Source organism: Lacerta agilis, chromosome Z (genome assembly GCF_009819535.1).
Source record: "Lacerta agilis isolate rLacAgi1 chromosome Z, rLacAgi1.pri, whole genome shotgun sequence".
Taxonomy (NCBI): Eukaryota; Metazoa; Chordata; class Lepidosauria; order Squamata; family Lacertidae; genus Lacerta; species Lacerta agilis.
This window is the reverse complement of record NC_046331.1, coordinates 30,029,162-30,052,395: the sequence shown is the minus strand read 5'-3', so window position 1 is coordinate 30,052,395 and position 23,234 is coordinate 30,029,162. Positions and strand designations below refer to the sequence as shown.

Below are 23,234 nucleotides of genomic sequence, written 5' to 3'. Positions count from 1 at the left end.
TCTAAAAGGGAAGCGAGCAAGAAGGGTACAAAGGCTTCTTCCCTGAGGCTAATTGCTATTTTAATAAGGGGGCGTGACCAGCTCATGACCACGCCTCATTCGGAATCTGGACAAGACCACAGAGGGCGGGGCTTGGCAAGGGCCAATGATGTGCCCGAAACAGCAACCACGTGAATGCCCGCCTTTGATCCATTGACGCAAAAAAACTCAGGTTGGGTCCTGCCCTTCATCTCTGCCCATCAGGCCGTTCCGCCCCTCTCGTGGCTTTTTTTTTAATGACGTGCGGTTCGGCCAGTGAAAATGCGGAACCAGGGATAGCAGGCGGATCTTGAGAACGAGATGCCCAATGGAAAGCCTAGTTCCTCTCCTCAGGAGAGGAAAAAACCTCTCCCCCCTTTTTTTACTACGATCCTGACGTAAACAACCTGCCGCCCCGCTGCTGGTGAGCCGCTTTCTTGATCTTAGGAAGCGGCCTCTGAGCCAAGCGCACCACTGCTCGTCCCCCACTCAAGATCCTAATGGGTGAGGTGGGAGGGAGCGAGAAAAGGCCCAGCAACTTAGCCTCACCCTCTTCCCTTCACCACATTGTGAGTGAGCGATCCTCAGCTCAGCCAATCGAGCCATCCCCTCTGAGCTGGGAGGCGGTGCTGAAGCACAGTTCAACCAATAAGCAGCCGATCTGCCAGAGAAAAGGCCTCGGCGGCACGCAGCCCAGCCTCGGCCCCGAAGGTGCTGAGCGGCAGGTGAGGGGCCAGAAATACGCGAGCGGGGGAAGGGAGGAAGATCGGGGAAAAACGGCAATGGAAAAAAGAGGAGAATGAAGCACCCCCATACCCGTTCCTGGAACGGGTGAGATCGGGGCCCGGGGTGTTCCCTCAGGACGGCGCACTCTGCTCCTCACACAAACGGCCTGTCCTGCTCCCAGTCGCGGCGGTGGGCGTGGTGTCCCCCTCCCCTCTTTCTTTTTGTTACGCGTGGGGCGTGGTCCGCGAGTGGGCCCCTTTCCCTGTCACCCCGACACGAGCTTCCCTTGCTGTCATTCTGCTCCGTGGAGCCAGCCGTGCACGGCAGGAGCGCATTGCTGCCGCTGATCGTAGTGTGTGTGTGTGTGTGTGTGTTTGCGTTCATTGTGCGGCGGTTCTTCTCGCGCGCCGCACGTGGGAGTTGGGAGAGACACGTGTCGGACTGTCGTCGGGATCCTTGCGGATGGTGCAAGGTCGCGGAGCGCCCAGCTGGAAACAATGGGCGGCAGCCGCGCGTGGGTCTGGGGAGCCCGTTGCAGGAGCCAGGTTGTAAGAGAAGGTGGTGTGTGTCTGTCTGTGTCTGTTTTATTCGGTTGTGTCTACTCGGCTTTCCCTCTCCCCCTTATTAATTGTATAACTACTATTGCTACTATTCACGTATTAATAACCACCCGTGTTAATGGTGGTTGCTTTTGTTGTGATCGGGTTGGGAGTGGGCATGGGTGGGGTGGGACGAGAATAGAAATCGCGTTCAGTTTTGTAATGCATGTTGTTGTTACTGTTTTTTGTACGTTTAATTGTCTGTGCAGAACGACAGGCATTAAACGTGGAGACAGCAGAGAGCCGCTGAAGAAAGATAGACCTTGTAGTAATCGAAACCAAAATAAACAAAGCGGGTGTCTTGGGCGGGTGCTTTTTAATCCCAAAGAAAGAAAGGCAGATTCTCGAGTGTTTTCATGGGTAGGCGCGTCAGTACAATCGATAGCCTCGACCCCCCCCCCCCTCACCCCGCACATTCCCCTTTCCCAAACAGGCTCCTGCTGTCCCACGTGCTGAACGACCAAGGAAAAGGAAGAATAGGCAAATGTCACATCGATAAGAGCCTAAGCTTCGCTTCTGTTTAGATAGGCTGGGTTATTTCTCCCTACTGCTCAGTCATTGTAGTGCAATTGTAGTGCAATTAATCAACCTGCTTCTTGAAGGTGTGAAAAATTATTAAATACAAAAAACCCTTGCTACTTTACTGTTGCTACTACAAAGGGTGGCTAGAAAATTCTAATGGGAAAGAATATATTCTAAGTTATTGAGCCTGGGTCCAGAATCCCAGACAATTAGTGGCCTATTTCATTTCCAGAACACCATGAAGAAACCTATACAGTACTGTAGTGTATCGACCATATATCCTTGTTGGATAGTTTAGAGAGCAATGGCTATGAGAGATGGCTATTTGTAAAGCCAAGGTGGAAAGCGGGGATTTCTTCTTCTTCATGGTTGTCTGTTCTTATTGCTGGGCATCAACAGAGAACCAAGAAATAGATGGGAAGGTGATTTTTAACAGCTGTTGGACAATACTCTGTAGAAACTGAGTGGGTTCAATCACTGGATTATTCTGGGGCAAAGCACCAGGGAGGTTTTTTGTTTGTTTGTTTTTTGTTTTTAACTGCTGAGCCATAAACCCTGGGCTGGGTCCAGGAGCAGCCTGCTAGAGAGTTCTGTGATCTGTGTGATGCAGGGTGTGAAAATGGTTGATGTTCATTTGGTGTGGAAATCCCTTGTGCCATTATGGATCATACTATACTATAATGTAATGAATGTCAAACATTATTTCTTCAAGGGTAAGACTTTGCTCTTTGTGATCCAAACTGGCAAGTCATTGGGAGAAGAGCAAATCTATTGCAATTCTTGGGACCTGTCTGGCATCCATCCTGGTTGTGGTATAGGGAACGATTCTGAGGAACACACCCAGCCACAAGTGTGTGTGAGGTCTCTTTTATTGCAATCGATGATGAACTGTAAAGCATTGGGAGTGTGTACGCCTTCCTCATACTAGAGTTATGGCACAAGCCATATTCTGTGCTTCCTGTGGGATAAGACAGGCACTTAATGTCATTTAAAAGAGTGCTGTTCAGTGAGTGACTTAAGCTTGGGAGTAGGATGTGAGTGTACCAGGAAGGAAATGCTCCCCGCAATGATATTTCAGACAATTTTTAAAATCCAGGTATCACGTGCACAACCGTGCTAACTAACTTCCTTGTCTTCTACCTCTCCAGGGGCTGAGGCTGGATCTCTGAGAATGGTGTGTGAATCCCAGTGGCTAGTGTGGAGATCAACTGTTGCTCAGTTGTCCTGCCTTCTGTGAAGGTGCAGCCATGTCTGTGATGATAGCAAGGAAGAAAGTGATACGGAAATGGGAGAAGCTGCCAGGAAGAAACACATTCTGTTGTGATGGGCGCATCATGATGGCTCGACAGAAAGGCATCTTCTATCTCACCCTCTTCCTCATTGTGGGAACTTGTGCTCTCTTCTTTGCTTTTGAGTAAGTTCACAGTGGTTGAAACTTTTGCTTGTGTGGGTGTTTTCAAGGCTGTGGTTGGTTGGAATGGCTCTACTCTTTGAATTGCTTTGACTGTTAGAAGAGACTATATTCATTGGAAATTGTAAGGGCAGAGTAGATTGGTAATCAGATTTCTTTATCAGTCTTGAGACGTATTTGTGAAACTCTGTTATTTTTAAAATCCTTTTTTGATTCATAATCTGACCCAGCCAACTCAAACTTGTATGAATTTATTGGAAGTCATTTTGCCTTTGTCCCATGCAAAGGGGGTGAAGAAGGGTGAGGCCCTTTAGATTCACAGGGCCTTGTTAGCCTGTATAAAGTACTGTACAACCTCTGAAAGGTGTTGTTTTTGGTTGATGACAGAAGATATGAATACTGTTTCTTAGTGGTTTGCTGCTGCCATTGTGGATTTGATACGTGTGAGTTGCTTGTGAAAAGATGATCTGAATATGATGGCTTGTAAACTAGGAAGTGGCATTGCAGAAGATGTTACTTCAGTTTGTTTCTGCCAAATATGCTTACAGCGTCATTTGTGAGAGCCGTTGGCTTGCTAACTGAACAGCTCATCACTAGAGCTTATGAATCATTTGGTAACACAGAGGGTCTGAAGTTTATCTACTCAGATTGTTGAATGTCCAGGTTAATAAACTTGTGGCTGGTCACTTACCTAGGACAAATGAGTGTGCTTTTCTGGAAGGAGCTATTGAAACCATGCTGCAATATTGTTGTTGTTCAGTCGTTCAGTCGTGTCCGACTCTTTGTGACCCCATGGACCAGAGCACGCCAGGCACGCCTATCTTTCACTGGCTCCCACAGTTTGGCCAAACTCATGCTAGTTGCTTTGAGAACACTGTCCAACCATCTCATCCTCTGTCGTCCCCTTCTCCTTGTGCCCTCCATCTTTCCCAACATCAGGGTCTTTTCTAGGGAGTCTTCTCTTCTCATGAGGTGGCCAAAGTACTGGAGCCTCAACTTCAGGATCTGTCCTCACAGTGAGCACTCAGGGCTGATTTCTTTAAGGATGGATAAGTTTGATCTTTTTGCAGTCCATGGGACTCTCAAGAGTCTCCTCCAGCACCATAATTCAAAAGCATTTATTCTTCGGCGACCAGTCTTCTTTATGGTCCAACTCTATTATATAAGAAATAATATTGCTAAGAATCCCATAGTTTCACCTTGATTGCATTGTTGAGAGCTGAAATTAGGATCATCCCTGGAAATATGTGTTGGATTTTTAACTCTTAAGATGCGATTGTTTTGAGTTCATGTGTCATTGCAAGAAATGATACAAAGAAGAAGTTATTGAGACTGCGATTTTTTTGTGATGTAACACAATGTTTGTGAAGGCTTCTAAACTTTGATATCAACATTTTATGTAGCCAAGCATGAAGTCTGTCTACTAATTATATCAGTGCAGGATGCTAGATTTAACTCTGCTCTCATAAAGAATCAGCTTAGAAGGCACATCTTCGCAATAGCAAACTTGAATTCTGATTTGCAACCTAAACATGGTCATATTTACTTTATTCTGAATGTATCTTCTAAAATCATTATTATGATCTTATCCTATGTACATTTACTTGGAAATAATCCCCAGTAATTAATTAAAGATGGTACATTATGCACAAAGAGGTTAACATAGAATCGCACAATCACTTAAGGGTTATGATCCTTTGATTTCTTAATCTATATATATGTCTAAGAAGTCATATCAAGATCCTGAAATAATGGGTGCTGCCACAGGTTCAGCCTTCTTTCTTAGAGATGTTGCTACCTTATGTTTGTAATGAGCCCCTTAAGACACTGTGCATGTGACATTCTGGCAGATAATAGACTGATTGATCCAGTTTCTACCCAGCAGCTGTTGCGCAAAACTAGATTGTGTGTTGGCACTCACATCATTGGCAGCTCACCTAGCTAAGCACTCAAGGGAGGGAGGGGTAGGTAGAACTAAGCTAGCATTTCTAATCCCACTTGGAAGATTCAGGGCAGATAAAATAAAGTTCTTCTTCACGCAGCACATAGTTAAACTATGAAACTCCCACTTACTGGAGTCATTAATGGCCAGTAACCTGGATGGCTTTAAAAGAGAGTTAGCCTTATCCTCAGTGAATCTATCTATCAATAGCAACTAGCTATGATAGCTATGTTCTATCTCCACTGTCTGAGGTAGTAATCCTCTAAATACCAGTTGCTGGGAATCACAAGTGGGCAGAGTGCTCCTGTGCTGCTTGGAGCCTTCCCATTGGTATCTGGTTGGCTACTTTAGGAACAGAATGCTATACTAGATGGGCCATTGGCCTAATCAAGAAGGGTCTTCTTATGTTCAAATTCCATGCATGTTGAGTCTCCAGGTTTATCTGCCTGAAGGTTTACTTTGACTTCTCTTCTAAACATGATGCAAACAAGTTGACAGATCTACCCCAGCTACCTGTGGGAAGCATATGAACTGATGCTTCAGAACTAGCATAATAGTTTATTATTATATTTTAAATCATGCCTTTTATCCAATAAACTTAAGGTATACATAGTTCTCTTCCAGCACCACTTTTATTTTCACAGTGCCACCGTTAAGACAGGGCTAAGACAGGGGTGAGGCCATCAAGATGCTGGATTCCTGTCAGTGCCAACAAGCATGGCCATTGGTTAGGATGATGGGAATTGTAATGTTGTTGTAATGCAACAACATCTGGAGGGCTGCAGGTTCCCTATTGCTACAGTAAGAGATGGTAACTGGCTCAAGGTGATCTAGTGACCTTCATTGCCAAATAGGAATTCAAACCAGGGTCTCCCTTGATGTACATACACTACTGTAGCTGCTATACCTCACTGACTGGTGAGAAGCTGCCCTCTGATCCTGGGTTGGGAGTGACGATCATCACTACCACCATAGTAGTGCCCAGCAAGTTATTGCCAAATTAGCAGCAGATTCTGATAAAACAGCGAACACCCAAGACTCCTTTGACTGTTGTGTGATTTGGCATCTTCTTGTTGAGTGACCCATGCTCCTTGATGGGTCCTTGTTTGGATAAGGTAGATCCCTAATTGAGAACACTGAACATTTGTCAAGCCATTTACTGGTAAGTGTTTTTGACAATAATTGACTATGGATGGGAAGAGGTTTTGGAGTAACCAGGTCCTGGCACTTTGTGCAGCTGTTGCACTATAATAATTTGATTATTTATACCCCACCCATCTCGCTGGGTTTCCCCAGCCATTCTATTTCCCTGATGCACATTTGAAAGCAGATTGTGCAGGGATTTTTTTTTCATCTGTAATGTTGGGGAGTGCTTTTAAAGGGAAAAGAAGAGTTTGAATCTTGGTACCACTCCGTTTCTCTTGTGTTTCTCTAAGGTCCTGGGCACCACCTCCTTATGCAAATACAATAACAGAAATGAGAACAGGACATGGTGAAGGGTAAAATCAAGGACAGCTATGTACATTCAGTGTGTACATACCCTGCAACTTACTGCTGATTCTGTTGTATTGGTCTAACCTTAGAGGTTAGGTTAATTGGTTTATTGCAATTTGTTCCCCTTCTTGTGGTCAAAGTGAAACAAAAAATTTAAAAAACCTTTTCACTTTTGAAATGGAGTTGTGGAGAAAGTCTGGAATGTTCAGTGTTTGAACTTGTCTTCTAAAGGAGGTCAAATCAGTGTCACAGATTCCTGAAAATCTTAATGTACTATTCATTTGACTGTTACTTGAGTCCCTCTTTGGGTAGAAGAGTGCCTATTTGCTGCTGTTTTAACTATAGCGATGTTGAATTGCCTGCTGAAACTGAATTAAGAGCTTGTTCAAGCCATGGAAGAAATCTCAGGACACTTCTATCCATTTATCCTTGGATTAGAAACATACTGTGAATTATACTGTGTCAGACCATTGGTCTGTTTAGCAGCTTCAAAGTACAGGTCAGAGTTCTTTGTAAGAAACTTGTAAAGAGTCCTGCATAGTGTTTTAAAGTCCTGGCATTGCTTGGCATTGTGTCATCAGGTGATTGACAGATTGGTGGCCCTATCCATTTGTCAGATTGGGCCCATAGGCCCTACCCATAGTGTGGTGATGATCTGACCCACCAGACAGATCCAGTTTCCCACTCCTGATCTAGCTCAATATTGTCCACACTGGCTTGACAGCTGCTCTCTAGGGTTTTTGATGGGTATCTCCCAGCCTTGTCTGCAGACACCTGGACTGAATCTGCGACCTTCTACCTGCAGAGCAGGTGCTGTCCTAGAGCTACAGTCCTTTGGTGAAAGTCAGCTTCTCAATTACTCTTTTTGGGGATGCATGTGTGCTCTCTAGTTACAAGAACTATCTAATGTAAGTTTTATTAAATTCTGTTTGGCATGACCTCAGTTTGCTCTGTTACTGTTGTCATGTGGCAACTTGGCTTTTGTCCCAGCAAGGTGTAGTCATGTTTTGTATATGCACCATCTGCCCTTCTGTTTTTATTTGTAGAGTGCCTCCCAAAATGTGACTCTTCCAAACCTGATGCAGTGAATTAAACCTTTGAAAATATGTATTTTATTGGGAAATACTTGCACAAGCGAAAGAGAAAGGGAAATAAACGGTCATTCAGTTTAATCTTAGTGTAGCCATGCTCACCTGACCCCCATGTTCCTATGCTCTGGCCACTTTGCTTCACATCAGCCATTGATTACCTGCTGACACTGCTATACCTTTTAGCATTAGCACCTAAACCTGGGACTAGCAGCTTAAATCCCCCTGGGTGTGTATTGGTTCTGTAGCTTTCAAAGAGCTACCGGTACTGGCATTTTAAAGCAAAGAAGTGTGAGAGACTGTGCTGAGAGAGTGTGCCACTGGCACAACCAGCATATTTGGGATTTCTGCATGGGAAAGAAGTGCAGAGCCACTCCTGACTGTAAATGACCCAGCAGTTATTAGAAATCATGCCAGAATTGGCCCTACTAAACATCTTCCAAGACAATAATGCCCACTTATACTACAAAGAACTCATAACCCACCTACTTTCAGCAGCCAGAAACATCATAACCAGACACTGGAAAGACCTGTCAGGAGTAAGCATGGACCAATGGTACCAAGTAGTGTGGGAAACAGCCCTACTAGAAAAACTAACCAGTAACCTGAAACTGACATGGGGACAAACAGAAGAAGACACCGGTATGGCTCCCCTTCATCACACACACACAGCCCAACAAGACAATGACAAAAATCCACCAACAGCATACAATTCAATATGGCTAACCTGATCCAAAACACCCACCCACCCCACTCACCATGAAAACAAAGACCACCACAGCCAACCACAAATGAACAACCACACCCTAGGCCAACCCCAACCTCTCTCACCATTAAAGGAACACAAGCGAACAACAGAGAACCTGCACAAGCGAAGCTGACATCAAACCCTACATATATTAAGTAAAATAGAAACATTGTCACCCACCCCCACCCTTCTCCACCTCTTTCCCCCTTTTCTTCCTAATGTCTCAACAACCAAAACTGATTTGTAAAAATGTTACATGGAGAGAGACATTGCATACACCTTTATAAATCAAGAAAATCTTTAATAAAAATAAAATAAAAATAAATGACCCAGCAGTTGTATATAACAGATAGGGAGAAGAAGCTGCATAGACAAGTGGAACAGGAGATGAATGATCACCCCCAACATTCTTCTTCTTCTTCTTCTTCTTCACAAGGCTGTGTTAGTGGGTGTGTGACTTGCTCTTTGCTGCCCAGCTGGTATGCCATGTAGTCTGTTTTCAGTAATGTGTTTTGCTATTTTGCTAATGCGATGCGACTGTGTCAAGACACATTTGCTTCCTGGTACAATTTGATCATGACTATTTAAGCCTTGCTATTATGATAGTGATGTGGCAAAGGAGGCATGCCCAGGAGAGCCTCTTACATCCCCTTCTTTGCCCAACTCTGCACAACAGCTGTGCAGTATTATCAGTTGGGTCCTGCTCTCAGCCACCCTTCTTTTTTGTCACCCACAGCCCCAGAAGCAAGGGGGGAAACTGAGGATGCACAAAAAAGTTAATTTTAAAAAGGTTCTGAGCCAGTGTACTCTGCACTCCTTGGTTCAACTTGCACACAACTTTCTAGGAAAATCATGGCTAGCTTCCAATTGCCTTCTCCTACTCTGATATCAAAGCAGCTTGCTTGTTTCCCTGACATACCCCCCTCCCAAACTTCCTAAAGCCCAGGAATTCTGGGACCAATGCACTCTTCATTTCCCAGACAGCTACCTTCTAAGTTATTCAGAGTTTAAAGGCAGTCCACACTCCCTAAGACTCACCCAGATGGCACGTGGAGATTTTAGAATCCTGATATTGGCAATTGTACACACATCAGTGGCCAAATTGTGAAATTTTATAGAGGAGAAGCAGGTGGAAGGTGAAAACTAAATACAAAATAAACCATAGCACTGTGGCTCTAAAACTGGGCTAATCCTAATTCACCCACTACAATATAATACTTCTAATATATTTAAGAGTAGGCTGCAAGGATGGTCAGCATCCCAGTGGCATGGAAATCCCAATCTTCAACCCCACCTCTCCAGGGACTCAACTGCAAGGCAGGCAGCTCAACTTTTTAAAGGCTCTTTCCCTCTCTTTTGAGGGATTGACCTTTGACTCTTTCTAACCAATGGGGGCCAGAGCTAGTTGGGCAGGTAACTCAAGTCTCCCAGGTAGGCATCTTAATACCTTTTTGCATTTGAAGAGCATGTGAGGAAGTTATATGACAGTTTGACTTAGGAATGGTGGGGCCAGGAGATGTTTCCTTCACAAGTGGGACTTGCTTGTTGCTTTTGCTAGTGGTGCCTCACTGGCTGGTGTTTGGTTTTGTGGAGGAAAGCCCGGCAAGCTAAACATTATTTAATAGGGAAGAACCCTTATATTATATCCTGAGAGGGGAGATGGAATTCCCAAGGAAGCTAGTGGGCTGACAAGAGATTCACGTGATGTGTATGTCTTCCTGATGAGTCATGACTCTGTCCAATTTGTTTCTAAAGTTATTCTACCTAGAGATCTGTCTGGTGAAATAGATCTGGATATATTAAGTGACTTGTGCACATGTAGAAAAACAGGTCTTAAAATGTGAGTCTTGGAACAAGAAATGACAAAGAACATGCTTTTTTTACTTGACACCAAGAACAGAGATTCTCTTTTAGGGTGATGCACAATGAACCTGCAGGTTTGGCTACATCAGTTTCATAATTGATAGTATGCAAAATTCCTGTCAAAGTACCAAGCTTCTGTGTCATAGTTGTGCCTACAAATAAGTTGTGTTTTTTTTGGAAGTTTTTTGCTCATGTTTCCATGAATGATTAAAGTGCCCTTTGAATTTGAACATATTCCCTGCCTGCCTCCATACTTCTAGTGCTTTCAAATCAAAATTTCCATAGGTAAAGATAAAGGGACCCCTGACCATTAGGTCCAGTTGTGAACAACTCTGGGGTTGCGGTGCTCATCTCGCTTTATTGGCCAAGGGAGCCGGCGTACAGCTTCCGGGTCATGTGGCCAGCATGACTAAGCTGCTTCTGCCACCCTTGGCTAAATATTTGATCTCAGATATTGGAAGCATGTTTTCACTGAAAGGGTTGTGGCTGGCAATCCCACTTGCTAGTAATGTGAAGGTTGCTTGGAGTGCAGAAGAGTGCATTGAAAAGCATTTCACTGTGGATGCTGATGAGCTTTCAGCATTGATTGATTGTGGAGTGGGAAAGTCACCACTTGGCTGGATTTGGGTGGTGGTTGCTGCCGCTCTTGCTGCGACTTCATCTGTTCTTTCTACTTTTGTGTTTAACTGTATTGATTGGTTGGAATTTCTATTACTGTAAGCTGCCTGGGTGCTGGTTGGAAAGATTTTAAGTGTGGTCCATATACTGAAAATTTCCTATTAAGGGATGGAGGGAGAGGCATGGACTGTTTTTGTTACTTGGTAGCCACTATCAAGTGGGGCTTCTGTTTGGCTTATGGGCATGTTGGACATTCAGCTAAAGAGTCCTCTTTCTGGGGTTCTTCCCATATTCTCTCTAATGAGGGCGTGGAAGGAAATTCTGTCTGTCAGTTCCAGTTGATTTGTTCTAATGGTGACACAAGTTTAGCTGGCTGATGCACATGACCCCGCCCTTGTTCATATGGTGGTGTTTTTGTTTTGAAAGTTTAATTTTAGTTCGCTAAAGAGAGCATATCAGATGAGTAATGAAACAAGCCTTCTGAATGTTTGGAATGCCAAAAATATGTGTGAAGCAACATTAGAATGCTGGGAGAATGTAGCTGCTGGAGTGGATTTCTGGTGGCTTGTGCAAGCTACTGATTTCTAAAGTACTAGACATGGGGCCAAATAACAATATAATTCATTCTTCTTTCTTAAAGTGTGTTTAAAACTCACCCACCTTTATTTTAGAGAAAGCAGCCGTGAGGCCCCATTCCAGGTTGGTGGCCCATACCAATGTACTCCTGAAAGGTAGGAGTTTTTGAACAGAAAACTGCTGCTGGTTCCTGATCTAGATTGGGGCCCCACAACTTTTTCTTCCAAATAAAAGTGCTAATATTTAAGCACATACTTTTTATGAAGTGTAAATAATGTAACATGTATTTAGCCCTCAGGTTTCTGTTTGAAAACTGTAAAAATTTGTCCTTGATACTAGTAATATCATCTGTTTTCTTCCAAATACCGGTAAATACTCTAAAATGGTGCAAGAGGCACTGGAACATTTAGAGTGATTTTCCATTTCCGAAGGCTGTTAATTAGCTGCTTTGACCTTTCAAGTTGACTCCTATCTCAATTATATTTCCTTCCCTCCCTTCTAACAGTTGTTAAAACAGGTACTGTTGCAAACACCTCATTCTTAAAAGCAGAATTATTTGTGCAAAAGAAGTATGGGCACACTTCCATGATTAATTATTCTGACTTCCAAATACAGGGGTCTTGTCATATCAGTGAGCAGTTAAACCAGAGGTAGAAACTTGGAAATGGTGTCGCAGGATTTCTTGTTAGATATTAATTCAATAGGAGAGTGTGTGTAAAAAAAGAGAAAACAAGGTGGGGGGGGGGAGAGAAGAGAAGGCTTCAGCAGTGCCAGAGAATCAGCTGTTCTTCATGGGTTGTGTTCCATGCAGAGGTTGTTCCCTGCTGGTTCCAGCAGGGATGTGGAGGCCGCAGAGCTACTGTCAGCATCCCACTTCCTGCTTTAGCTGCGGGGAAAGGGGTTGTCTCCCCCTCTCCTTTCTTTCTCTTGTTCTTGCTGCTCTTGCTAGATTTTCCTCCACAGTTTACCTACCTCTTTGTTGTCTTAGTGATATTGTCCTTTTGGGCAGAAACATTGTTAAGATAGGCATAGGATAGACACAGTGATGTTCTGCAAACCCCTGCTTCCTGTCCTGTCCTTTTTTCTCTCTTTTTAACTGTAAAAGGCCAGGATAGTGATGCAAAGGTGCATGTTGTAGCAACCATTCTGAAAGTAAGCTGGTGGTCCCAGTCCAATCAGCACTTGGGTGGGTTACATCTTTTGCAGTCAGAACATCCCAGACTCAGTCCTACCAGGTAGGCCGCTGGGAAAGACTTCCTGTCTGAAACCCTGGAGATCTACTGCCTGTTAGTGTGTAGACAATACTGGGGCTTCCGGCGGCTGACGCCATTATGGGTGGTCGTGGGTTGCTTCGGCTGCGAAGCACCCAGTTCATCCCGGGGGTCAGGAGCCCTGCAGCCGCATAGCGGGGCTCCGGTTGGGGTGCGGGAAGAGCGTCCCGTGCCCTGGGCTCCCCGGCTGTGCCCGTTGTGGCTCCGAACCCTTCCCCCGCGCCCCCTGTAAAGGGGGAGTGGGGGTGAAGGGACTACGGAGCCGGGCTATAGGGGACATGCCCCAACCGGGATGTAAATGCGGCGGCAAAGCCTGTGATGAGCGTCTAAGTTCTACCTGTCATCAAGGAGCTGATAAGAACCCAGAGGCTGTGAGTAATTGATTGACTCTTTGTATTCCTGGAATGCTCTGGGGGAAAGAAGAAAGGCAGCCCGCCTCCCTCCCTTCGAGTGGTGAAAGAGATTAACCCTTTAAGTGACTGCTGCTACAACAATTATAGAAAGTACTTGGAATTTGAAAACTGAGTCTGTTGAGATCTCCCTTCGGGGGTTAATTGGGGAAAAAATATCTCCGTTTGAAGTTTTGGTCTTTATACTCCGGCTTCGGAGAAATGGCGGCGACTTGGTTTGTCGTGGGAAAAATTGAGACAAAGGAAGGAAGAGACAGGAACTGAAATCTGATACTCACCCTCTCTCTCAAAATGCTGGACTTTGTGATCGCACTGGCATCGAGCTCTGATTTAAGGGATGAGGAAATGCTCACTATTTTGCAGATGGAATTGCTTAATCGGAAACTACAGGTCTTGAGTGGAATTATTCATAAAAAGGATGTACTTTCCACAGAGGAGGCTTTTCAAAAGTTCTACACAATGGAATCAAGCCTTGGCAAAGAGCTGGGAGGGGCGCTTGGAGGATGGTCGGAAATGGCTGGGCGAATGGAAAAGGAACCTGAAACAGGAAAATTTACAATATCCAGACCCCGAGGTGGCAGCTCGGGGGCAAGAGACATGGAATTAAGATTTCTACAAGAAGAAGGAGCAAAAGAATCGCCCAGAATGGAGATGTGGAACGCCCTGAGGCTCGATGCTGGGTTTGATGTGGACGCTGCCTGGATCTGTGGACACTCAGAGGAAGACAATGAGGGATTTGGCTGTGGAGAAAGACAGAAAAGGACAATGGACAGAGGGGGAGTGGGTTGAAGCCTCAAATGTATAATCTGAATGGTCTGCCATGGTATCCGAAATCGGAGTGTGAAGTCTGTTAATTACAAGTTTATTTTAAATAAGTAAGGAGATATTGAATTTTAAGTTATAAGCAGCATGATAAAGGATAGAAGAAATAAGTTTAGCTATAAGAATACTTGGTTAAGATTTAGGTTATAATGCAAAGATTAAGACAATGGTGTTTTTTCTTTTTAAGTAAAGTTAAATTTTTTATAGAGAAAAGTTGTTAAGAAAATGGTATATTGATTTAAAACCGAAGGTGTATAGGCGGGGGAAGTCAAACGTCAAGATTCAGAACTAGAAAATTTTTTTTTCTGTAAAGTATATAGATAAGAAGAAGAATCCTGACATTATGTGTATATGTATTTGTTTTGGTATTTGTAGGTGTGGGGTTGGGTTTGTGTTATATTATGAAAATGTCAATAAATTCTGTTTAAAAAAAAAAGACAATACTGAATTAGATAGACTGTTGATCTGACTGTATAAGACAGCTTTCAACATCCAGGAACCCTCCCCACATCACCCTCAGTTCTGACTGGAAGAAGGTGGGATATAAAATGGAAATAAAATCCCAGGTGGTGGCTGGGAGTGGGTGTCATTAGCTGGTAGAAAACAGTACAGTGTGCCTATTCTCATACAGGGCTTTTTTCCTCCCCCTCCCACCCCATTTGCATCTCTAAAAGTAATTGCTGTTTGAGTTCCCTTTATTTTGCTGCCCAAAAGGCTCGGATGCTAGAATGGAAAGTCCAGCCTGTATTATGGATGCAAATACCATATATACTTGAGTATAAGCCTAGTTTTTCAGCACATTTTTTGTGCTGAAAAAGCTGCCCTCGGCTTATACTCGAGTGAGGCGGGCGGTGGGGGTGGCGAGAAAGAAGCCCTTTCTCTCCGCTCGTGCCGCCACCCGCTCTCCCCAGTCAACCATTCCTTAAGAAGTGTACAAGAACGGCGGTTCTTTACTCTCCCTAGGCAGCTTGTTCCATTCCTGAACTGCTCGCATAAATGCAAACTTGGCAAAGGAAGAAGAGGAAGGAGCAGCCCAAAGGGTTGCTTTTGGGCTGCCCGTTCCTCCTCCTCCTCCACAGCAGCAAAGGTGAACCGGCTTATACTCGAGTCAATAAGCTTTCCCAGGTTTTTGTGGGAAAATTAGGTGCCTCGGTTTATATTCGGGTCGGCTTATACTCGGGTATATACAGTACATTGTACTTGAGGGCTGTTCAAAAACATTGTGCAAACAAGTGCTTTTGCCAGTGTCTTGCCTTTTAAAAGACTGCCCTTTGATTTCAGTGCTTCCTGGGGCAGATAAATGCTTTCAAACATTAACTTTCAATCATAAGTATATGAGAAGGCCCCAAAAGTGTGCTGTGTAGACTTTGTTCGATTATCAGACTTCAGTAGCATTTGCTCAGCTTTTTCCTAGTTCTTCTCGTCAACAAACAATGGGACTGAAAAGTGTACTTTTTTAAAAAAAAATATGGCAGAATTAAAATCTTGTTTTGAAAAGAGGGGTTCTGAAAATAAAAACACAGAAATCTGCAGCAAATATCAGTTTCTACCCTCCATCTCAGGGGACTTGGGAAATCTATGGCATTTGCTTTAATCCTGATTCTCCTTGATGCCTCACTGCCTCTGAGCATCAAGGAGACATGAAGTCAAAGGGCAACATTTTAAAGCAATTATGTTGGAGTTTTTTTAGCCCCCCCCCCCCCAGTGTAATTTGGCACACTACAGGCTTTGTGTCTGATTTCAGTTGCTATGGGCTTTTCTCTCATTGCAGGTGTCGCTATCTTGCTGTCCATCTGTCCCCAACTATCCCTGTTTTTGGAGCTGTCCTCTTCCTATTTGCAATGGCTACCCTCCTGCGCACAAGCTTCAGTGACCCAGGAGTGATTCCTCGAGCCATGCCTGATGAGGCAGCTTTCATTGAAATGGAGATTGGTGAGTGGGCGGCATCTTCCTCAAGCTTTCCAAACATAGTTCCAGCCTGTTGGGTGGTGCCTTTTTCAAACCTTCCAAGCATAGTTTAACCACTTGAGTCTGCAGGTATGGAAAGCATTCCCCCACTGCTCCTGGATGATGAAGGGTATGAGAGGGTAGGGTCCTGCCCAGAGATATGGGCGTACAGCTTTATGCTGCGTACCAGGGTGCTGAACCCATGAGCTTAATCAGGCCTGCCAAGCTGTCCAAAGTGGCTTGTCAGCCCCCCTGTAAATGCACCTTTCCCTCCCTTTGTGCACTGCCTTTGCTATGACATCAGAGTGTTCTGGAAACAGGAAGTGCTCCTTCCTGTTTCCTGAGCACCTCTAAGCCATTAGCAAGAGCACAAGGGAAAGAATAAACACTGGAAATAGCAGGAAGAAGTGCCTTTGCTTCCTCCCAGCCCAGCCCTGTGATAGGGAATAAAATTATGAAGAAAACCACTGTCTCCAAAGAGCAGAGATTTAAGTTTTGTGCAGTGGTTTGTGCATTGTGTGTGAGAAAGATACACTTATATCTGTATAGTTGTCTGCCTGGGTGGGTGGGTGGTGATTATTCTGTGTGAGAGAGTGTAGAATGGTAGTGCCCACTTTCACTTTTACCCTGGCATACACCTCTCAGAAGTTTGACTGAAAATGGTAGCCACCCCTGCCTTATTCAAACTGGTTTTCATTTGCAGAGGCAACCAATGGGACTGTGCCTCCAGGTCAGCGGCCACCCCCACGCATTAAAAACTTTCAGATCAATAACCAGATAGTGAAGCTTAAGTACTGCTACACATGCAAGATCTTCCGTCCACCACGTGCCTCGCACTGCAGCATCTGTGACAACTGTGTGGGTGAGTAGTGGGACTGTGATTGTGGTTGAAAAAGAAGCTTAATAAAGGAGTTCTCCTGATAATCTGTGACAGAGGTCACAAGGAAACTGTTGTATATTTACTACAAATAAAGAAGTTCCCTGCTGTAAATGGCCGAATTCTGTGTCCTGGTTCTGTTAGTCATGGAAGGAACACTGAATTTCCATCTTTAAGATATGTAAAATTTGACCAGACATGGTCTCCACACCTTCAGTCCTCTGTTCAGCCATAAAGGCTAGGAACTTGATTTTGGTTTTGTTACGTAAAAGCGTTTTCAGTTTTTTTTACATTCTCAGTTTTTATTCTTGGTGCCTAGACCGTCATCAAGCAGTCTGGGTGTGCTATGATCTGGAACCTACCCAATAGCAAGGTTAGGTTACATCTTCCTGAGAGTAGTGCATTAGCAGTTGTGTTTAAGAGTTGTCACAGATTCAGAGGGAGGAGGCATTGCCCTACACCAATCCCCTCCCCCCGCCAAAAAAATCCATGTGGTAAAAGTGCTTGTTCTATACCTGTGAAAGATTAGAAAAGAAGTGTATTTTTTTCTGGGATGTGGCCACTTCGGATATAATCACAAAAGCCTACTTACAAAAGGGCTGTTTTTACCATTTGGGTTCTAAAGGGAAAAGTTGCTCTATGGCAGTTCTCCCACCCCAAAAATGGGTGTGTGAATCTGTCCCTTAGCAACTTAGTACAGGAAATTGCAATTTATCTTTGACATGTTAGTGGAATTCAAATACATATATATTTATATATGTATGTACTGACTTCTTGCTGAGAGTTATACGGCTAGGGTGGAGAGGTACAGCTTTGGCTCTGCTGACATGCTTGTCTGGCTCTTGCAGAGCGGTTTGATCATCATTGCCCCTGGGTGGGCAACTGCGTGGGAAAGAGGAACTATCGTTACTTCTACCTCTTCATCCTCTCCTTGTCTCTTCTCACAATCTACATCTTCTCCTTCAACATTGTCTACGTTGCCCTGAGTGAGTCCATGTTTTTTGGCGGGGGGGCGGAGGAGGAGAAGAGGGGCTGTGTTGCTGGGGATTGAAAAAGCACTTGGGAAGGGGGTGGTTTTATTGGGAAACAATCCCTGCTCTTCCTGGTTCGTTTGGCATCTGTAGACTAACTAACTTTTCTCCTTTCACATAGAATCCCTGAAGATTGGCTTTTTGAATACTCTGAAAGAAACCCCAGGGACATATCCTTTTTGCTTCCGCTGCAGCTGTCTCTAACCTGCCTGTTGCAGGAGGAGAATGAGAGAGACCATCTCCATCTTTATTCCAATGGAGGGGCATCAGGGTGGGGTTATCTGCAATGTGGGGGGAAGATAAGCCATCTGTAGTGCAGTTCTTGATCCCTAACTCAGCTGCTCACAGTCCTGGAGGTTTTGATCTGCTTCTTCACACTATGGTCTGTGGTGGGTTTAACTGGCTTCCACACTTTTCTGGTAGCGCTGAACCAGACAACTAACGAAGATGTGAGTGTCAATAAAAAGATATACCCCTTCCAGCAAGCAGCCTTCCAGCTTCATACCTGACTCCTCACGCTCTTTGTAGAAATGCTGCTAAATGAAAACATGGGTTGGGAATCCTGATGGGCAGGAGTGGTTAAATACCATTGGAACATAGTCCAAAACATCTCTTGGATGGATTTGAAATAAATTGGATTCCTTCAAATAACATTGCAGAGCCTTTCTTTTATTTTGTTTTTTAAATCCCTAGTTCTTTCTGAAATGTTTTAGAGGTGGGGGGAAGGTGCAGCTCTGGCTTCTCTACTTTGGGAGCCTCTTTTTCAGTCATAGCCTCCAGAGACTACCAAACAGTAAGAAACATTCTCAAGTGCAGATTAATAGGCAAGACAACAATTTTGCTGGACAACAGTTTGTCAAGTCTTGCAGTGACGTACCAGATTCTGGGACATGGGCATAGCCAAGATATATGTTAGCAGGGGAGGGGTTGGCTTTGTGGTGGGGAAGAATAAGTTATCTGTGATGCAATTGGTAAGTTAAGTATTTTTATTTATTTATATGATGGGGGGCAGCTGCACCACCCCCACCCCCGGCTGTGCTCATGTTCTGCGAGTAAATCTGCTCTGTAAATGAGGAAGGCTTCTATTAGGACCAAAGTAATTAAGAAAGCAGCAGGGACCATCCTCTTAGAGAAGCGTAAGGGGAGAGGGAGAAACAGGATAACAAGACAGGTGCTTTTTTGGTCTGTGAGGGGGAGGTCTCGGTGTTTGGTCTTCCTTCCACCTCTTGCTGTTCTTTCAGATCAAAGGTTCCTGGACAGGGAAGAACCGTGTGCAGAATCCCTATAGCCATGGCAACATTATGAAGAACTGCTGTGAGGTTTTGTGTGGCCCTCTGCCTCCCAGGTAATGGTCTGATTTGGGCTTGGATATTACATTATGCCTCTGAGAATAGTGCTGGGCATAGTAGGGTATGGGGTGCTTGGACTGAAGGCCCTCATGTGCATCTAAGTGATGAGAGACTAATGGCATTTTCTGCAGCTTCTGGGAATTAGGTGAGATAATCTTCCTCCTTGACTACCAGCTCAATATTTTAATTCCTCCTGTTTCCATCTCCCTGTCTTGCTTCAGGTTGAGGTCACAAGGAGAGACAGACAGATCCATCTGTTTCAAGTCCATTTAATTTAATTTATTTTATTTTAAATATTCTTGGCCCACCTTTCATCACAGGTGATCCCAGGGTGGGGTACAATAACTCAATTTACAAATAATATCCATCAGCGCAGTAATATAAAATAAGAGCAGATAAAACAAATAACTTAAAACAACCAGTTAGAATGGCAGAAGCATTTCTTTCTACTAATCTGGAGAATTGATAGCAATTATGCTCCTATTTGAGGCATATGGCTGAAGATACTTTTACAGACACGTGCACAAAAGCTTATGTGTGACAGCCTTTTAGATACTTGAAGATGGCTCTCATATCTCCTCTTTTCCAGGCTAAACATACCCAGCTCCTTCACCTGTTCCTCAATAGGCTTGTTTTTCAGGCCCTTGGTCATTTTGGTTGCCCTCCTCTGCACACATTCTAGCTTGTCAATATCTTAAACTGTTGCACCCAGAACAGGGCACAGTATTCCAGGTGTGGTCTGACCAAGGCAGAATAGCAAGGTACTATTACTTCCCTTGTCCTAGACACTACTTCTGTTGGTGCAGCCTAGAACAGCATTCACTTTTTTGCTGCTGTATCACAATGTTGTCTCATGTTAAGCTTGTGGCGCACTAAGACCCCCAAGATCCTTTTCACACGTACTGCTAGTAAGCCAGGTGTCCCCCATCTTATATTTGTGCAGCTGGTTCTTCCTGGTAGGTGAGGGCTTGCTGAGAGCAACTGAGGTTGGTGCAACTGTGACCCAGTTATTACTATTACTATTATTTATTTATACCCCACCTTTTCCCCTGAAAGGGACTTAAGGCAGCTTACAGAAAGAAATAAGAACAGCTAAAAACATAGGAAGGGGGGAATAAAAAAAAACAAACCAAGCATAGACCCTAATGATCCACGCTCCACTGATTAAAACACAATAAAATGTTTTAGAAAGATAAAAAATGTATACTACTATTCTTGATTCACCCCACCACATCCTTTCCTTGTAGTGTGCTGGATAGGCGAGGCATCTTGCAGCAGGAGAGTGCTGCCCTTGAAAGCAGTGCTGGACCTGAGCCCAACACTCAAGAAGAGGGGACCACAGAAGAACCCAGTGCCCAGGAAACCAGTGGTGACAGTGCCCTCCCAGAGGAGAGTGTGGTAAGTGTGGTAGATGCCAGCTTGTTTTGAATGTACTCAGCAGCTTTGCAATCTCCTGGTGGCCATGGGCAGGGAATTTGGTTGGGGTTTTCTTGGTTGTGTGTGTGTGTGTGTGTGTGTGTGTGCGTGTGCGTGTCATTTCTGCTTTGCAGTCCTAAAAGAAACCTCCGGGAATTGTCAGTTTTCCTTCTGAAATAGATTTTTTAAAAAAATAATCTGCTGTGACTCACCCTTCATTCTCTTCTCCCTCTTTTTCCTTTCTCCTCTCCAGCTCCCTGTGCCAACAGGCAAGGTGCCACAGGAAACAGTGCAGCCCCCTTCTGCAGCAGAACCATCTGTTCCATCCCTGGATCACAAGCATACAACGCACTAGCCTTCGAAGTGGACATGAACGCTGTTTTTGTTTGGCATACTCCTTGTGGAGAGGACCAGGGCAGGGAACAGCTTGGCAGGACAGTGGCCTTGCTGTTCCCTTTGGCTGTTTGTTCACCAGTGGTTGTGACCTGTGTCTACAAACTGATGAGTGCCAGCACTCCCCTTTCTAAATGGATGCTGAGCACCCACTATGCTGCTGAGGGACCCTTCCCCCCTCAAAAGGCAATTGCTGCTGCCTAGGGCAGGCCCACTTCCCCTGTCTTTGGTCTCTTAACACTTCTAAGCGAGTGCCTCTCTAGCCTGACATCGTTGAAGCATGGAGCCAGCTGGGTAGAAGATGGAGCTGATGGCATTTTTCTGTACTGTCTTTCTACCTGTGGTTGCAGTATTTTATGTTGGCTGAACTCAGCAGCCAGCAGAACCAAGTTGATAATGGGAACATAGACAACCAGGTTTCTACGTAGCGCTCCTTCCAAATGTTCCCTGCCAGACCGTGCCGTATGGTACCTCTGAACCCCAAGTGGTCCTAAATTATCAAACAACCAGCCAAGGGAGCTCTAGCTTGTCCTTGCCCCCAACTCCCTCTATTTGTCTAGATATTGAAACTCTGGTACGTTTTTCTCTTTCCTCTTTTCTCCCAGTATGTCTTCCTGGTCTTCTCTCAGTCCCTCCTCCCCACCATTCCAGTCTTCTGAGGTAGCATTGGTAAATGCTGACCCCTCCATACTGCTAAGCAGCTCAGCCAGGGCTACTGAAGGGGCAGGGTGGACCACAAGGTGGTAAAGTGACGTGGGAGCAATAGAGCCATTGGCATTTGCTTGGAAAGGATACTACTATACAGGCATAGGAGGTGTGCCCCTGTTCCATTACTTCCTTGTGGCCCATAAACCACCTGGTGCTCTTCAGCTCAGTTGATCGAGTGTTGAGTGATGCTCTTTGTATTATCTGGCTAAATGGTAATTGCTCTGTCCAGACCTTCTTGTGCCTCCCAATCCCTCCTTGTTTATAAGCGGAGGGGAGTTGCCAAAAAAGGGCTCTGAATGAGTGGTAGTATGTTTGGGGTGGGCGGGGGAAGTAGCCTTCAGTGCCATTTCAAGCAAGACTCATACAGCTTAACTGCACATTATCAGGATTCTTCACCATAGGATAATTTTGTGACTGCTGGTCAGACTGTTGGTAAGGACATGCTCCTTTTTTAACACTCCCCCTCCCCATAAGAAGCCAATTACATGGCGGAGAAAACTAGCTGGAACCCTCACTCCCTGAAAAACTAACCTTCTTCCTGCATCACACAATTCTAGCATAGTTCAGCTGTCACTGAGTAGACCATATCCAAAGTGCAATGAACAGCATTTCTGAGGTGGGAGCAGAGCATTGCTTAGCCTATCCCTAAGATTTAGCTAACTGTTCAGGTCAGGGCAGCAGAGAAGCTTACCTTCCCCTCACCTTCTCTCCCTGATGGTCTGCAGCTGTGAGAGGTTATATCTCAGTGTATTCCCACTTGGCTTAGGACAGTCGCATCACCAGTTCTTCCCACTGTGTTTCTAAGTAGTGAAGTACTCTAGCCAAGTTTGTGCTCTCTTCATTTGCAGGGGTAGAATCTGTGTGTTTAGCAAGTCCCCTGCAATGACTGGGAGAAAGGTGGTTCCTCTTCTAGCGTGGTGGTGTGGTCCATGTAGCTTCCTTATTTCCCCCACTGGGCATGGTGGGAGCCAGGAATAGGCAGAAGCATCTCCAACCATCATTGCTTGATGCCTTGCCAGTGCTGCCCTCCTTCCTTGTGGCAAAGGTAGAGGCTACTCCCATATTTCCCCAATTACTGACCAAATCTCCAGTGTTGCAACCATCTTGTTTGGATTATATTTTCTAATGTACTGTGTCAAATTGCTCCAGGGAGCAGGATGGTCCTGGCTGCCTTGAAGCTTTGGTGTGCTCCTCTGATCTCAATGAAGGTATTGGAATTTATTTGGTGTGTTATGTGTGTTGCCTTGGCACCAGTTTGTCTCCACTGCTAGTCTCCATTATTGGTGTTAGGCTTGTAGGTAGCCTGGCTCCCCTGCCTCTGTTTATGGTGCAGCATTTACTTTAAACTGAATCTTCCGTAGTAAAACAAGAGGCAGCCTGCCTTGTGAAGTGGAACTTTGCCAGG

At 44.7% G+C, this 23,234-nt stretch overlaps 1 protein-coding gene across 4 annotated transcripts; it reads left to right on the top strand.

Annotated features, from left to right (window-relative positions):
• The first annotated feature begins 424 nt into the window (after positions 1–424).
• ZDHHC9 (zinc finger DHHC-type palmitoyltransferase 9) lies at positions 425–23,050 on the top strand. Of its 4 annotated transcripts, none has more exons than XM_033137288.1 (10): positions 426–743; positions 3,014–3,279; positions 15,880–16,040; positions 16,759–16,917; positions 17,781–17,918; positions 18,085–18,133; positions 18,310–18,412; positions 19,205–19,308; positions 20,560–20,710; positions 20,982–23,050. In XM_033137288.1, exons 2-10 carry the CDS (start codon positions 3,113–3,115, stop codon positions 21,081–21,083), a joined length of 1,134 nt encoding a protein of 377 aa, XP_032993179.1. In that variant the 5' UTR covers positions 426–743; positions 3,014–3,112; the 3' UTR covers positions 21,084–23,050. The 4 variants fall into 4 exon arrangements, with proteins under 4 accessions (XP_032993182.1, XP_032993179.1, XP_032993180.1 ...); XM_033137289.1 differs by lacking the exon at positions 426–743 and adding an exon at positions 819–849; XM_033137290.1 differs by lacking the exon at positions 426–743 and adding an exon at positions 1,146–1,289.
• The last annotated feature ends 184 nt before the right edge of the window (positions 23,051–23,234 follow it).

Bases quoted from the DNA above. Each gene is read 5' to 3' on its own strand.
- ZDHHC9 (XM_033137288.1), top strand. From the start codon at position 3,113: ATGTCTGTGATGATAGCAAGGAAGAAAGTGATACGGAAATGGGAGAAG. The intron at 3,280-15,879 runs GTAAGTTCACAG...CTCTCATTGCAG, and splicing joins GCTCTCTTCTTTGCTTTTGA to GTGTCGCTATCTTGCTGTCC. The intron at 20,711-20,981 runs GTAAGTGTGGTA...TCTCCTCTCCAG, and splicing joins CCCTCCCAGAGGAGAGTGTG to CTCCCTGTGCCAACAGGCAA.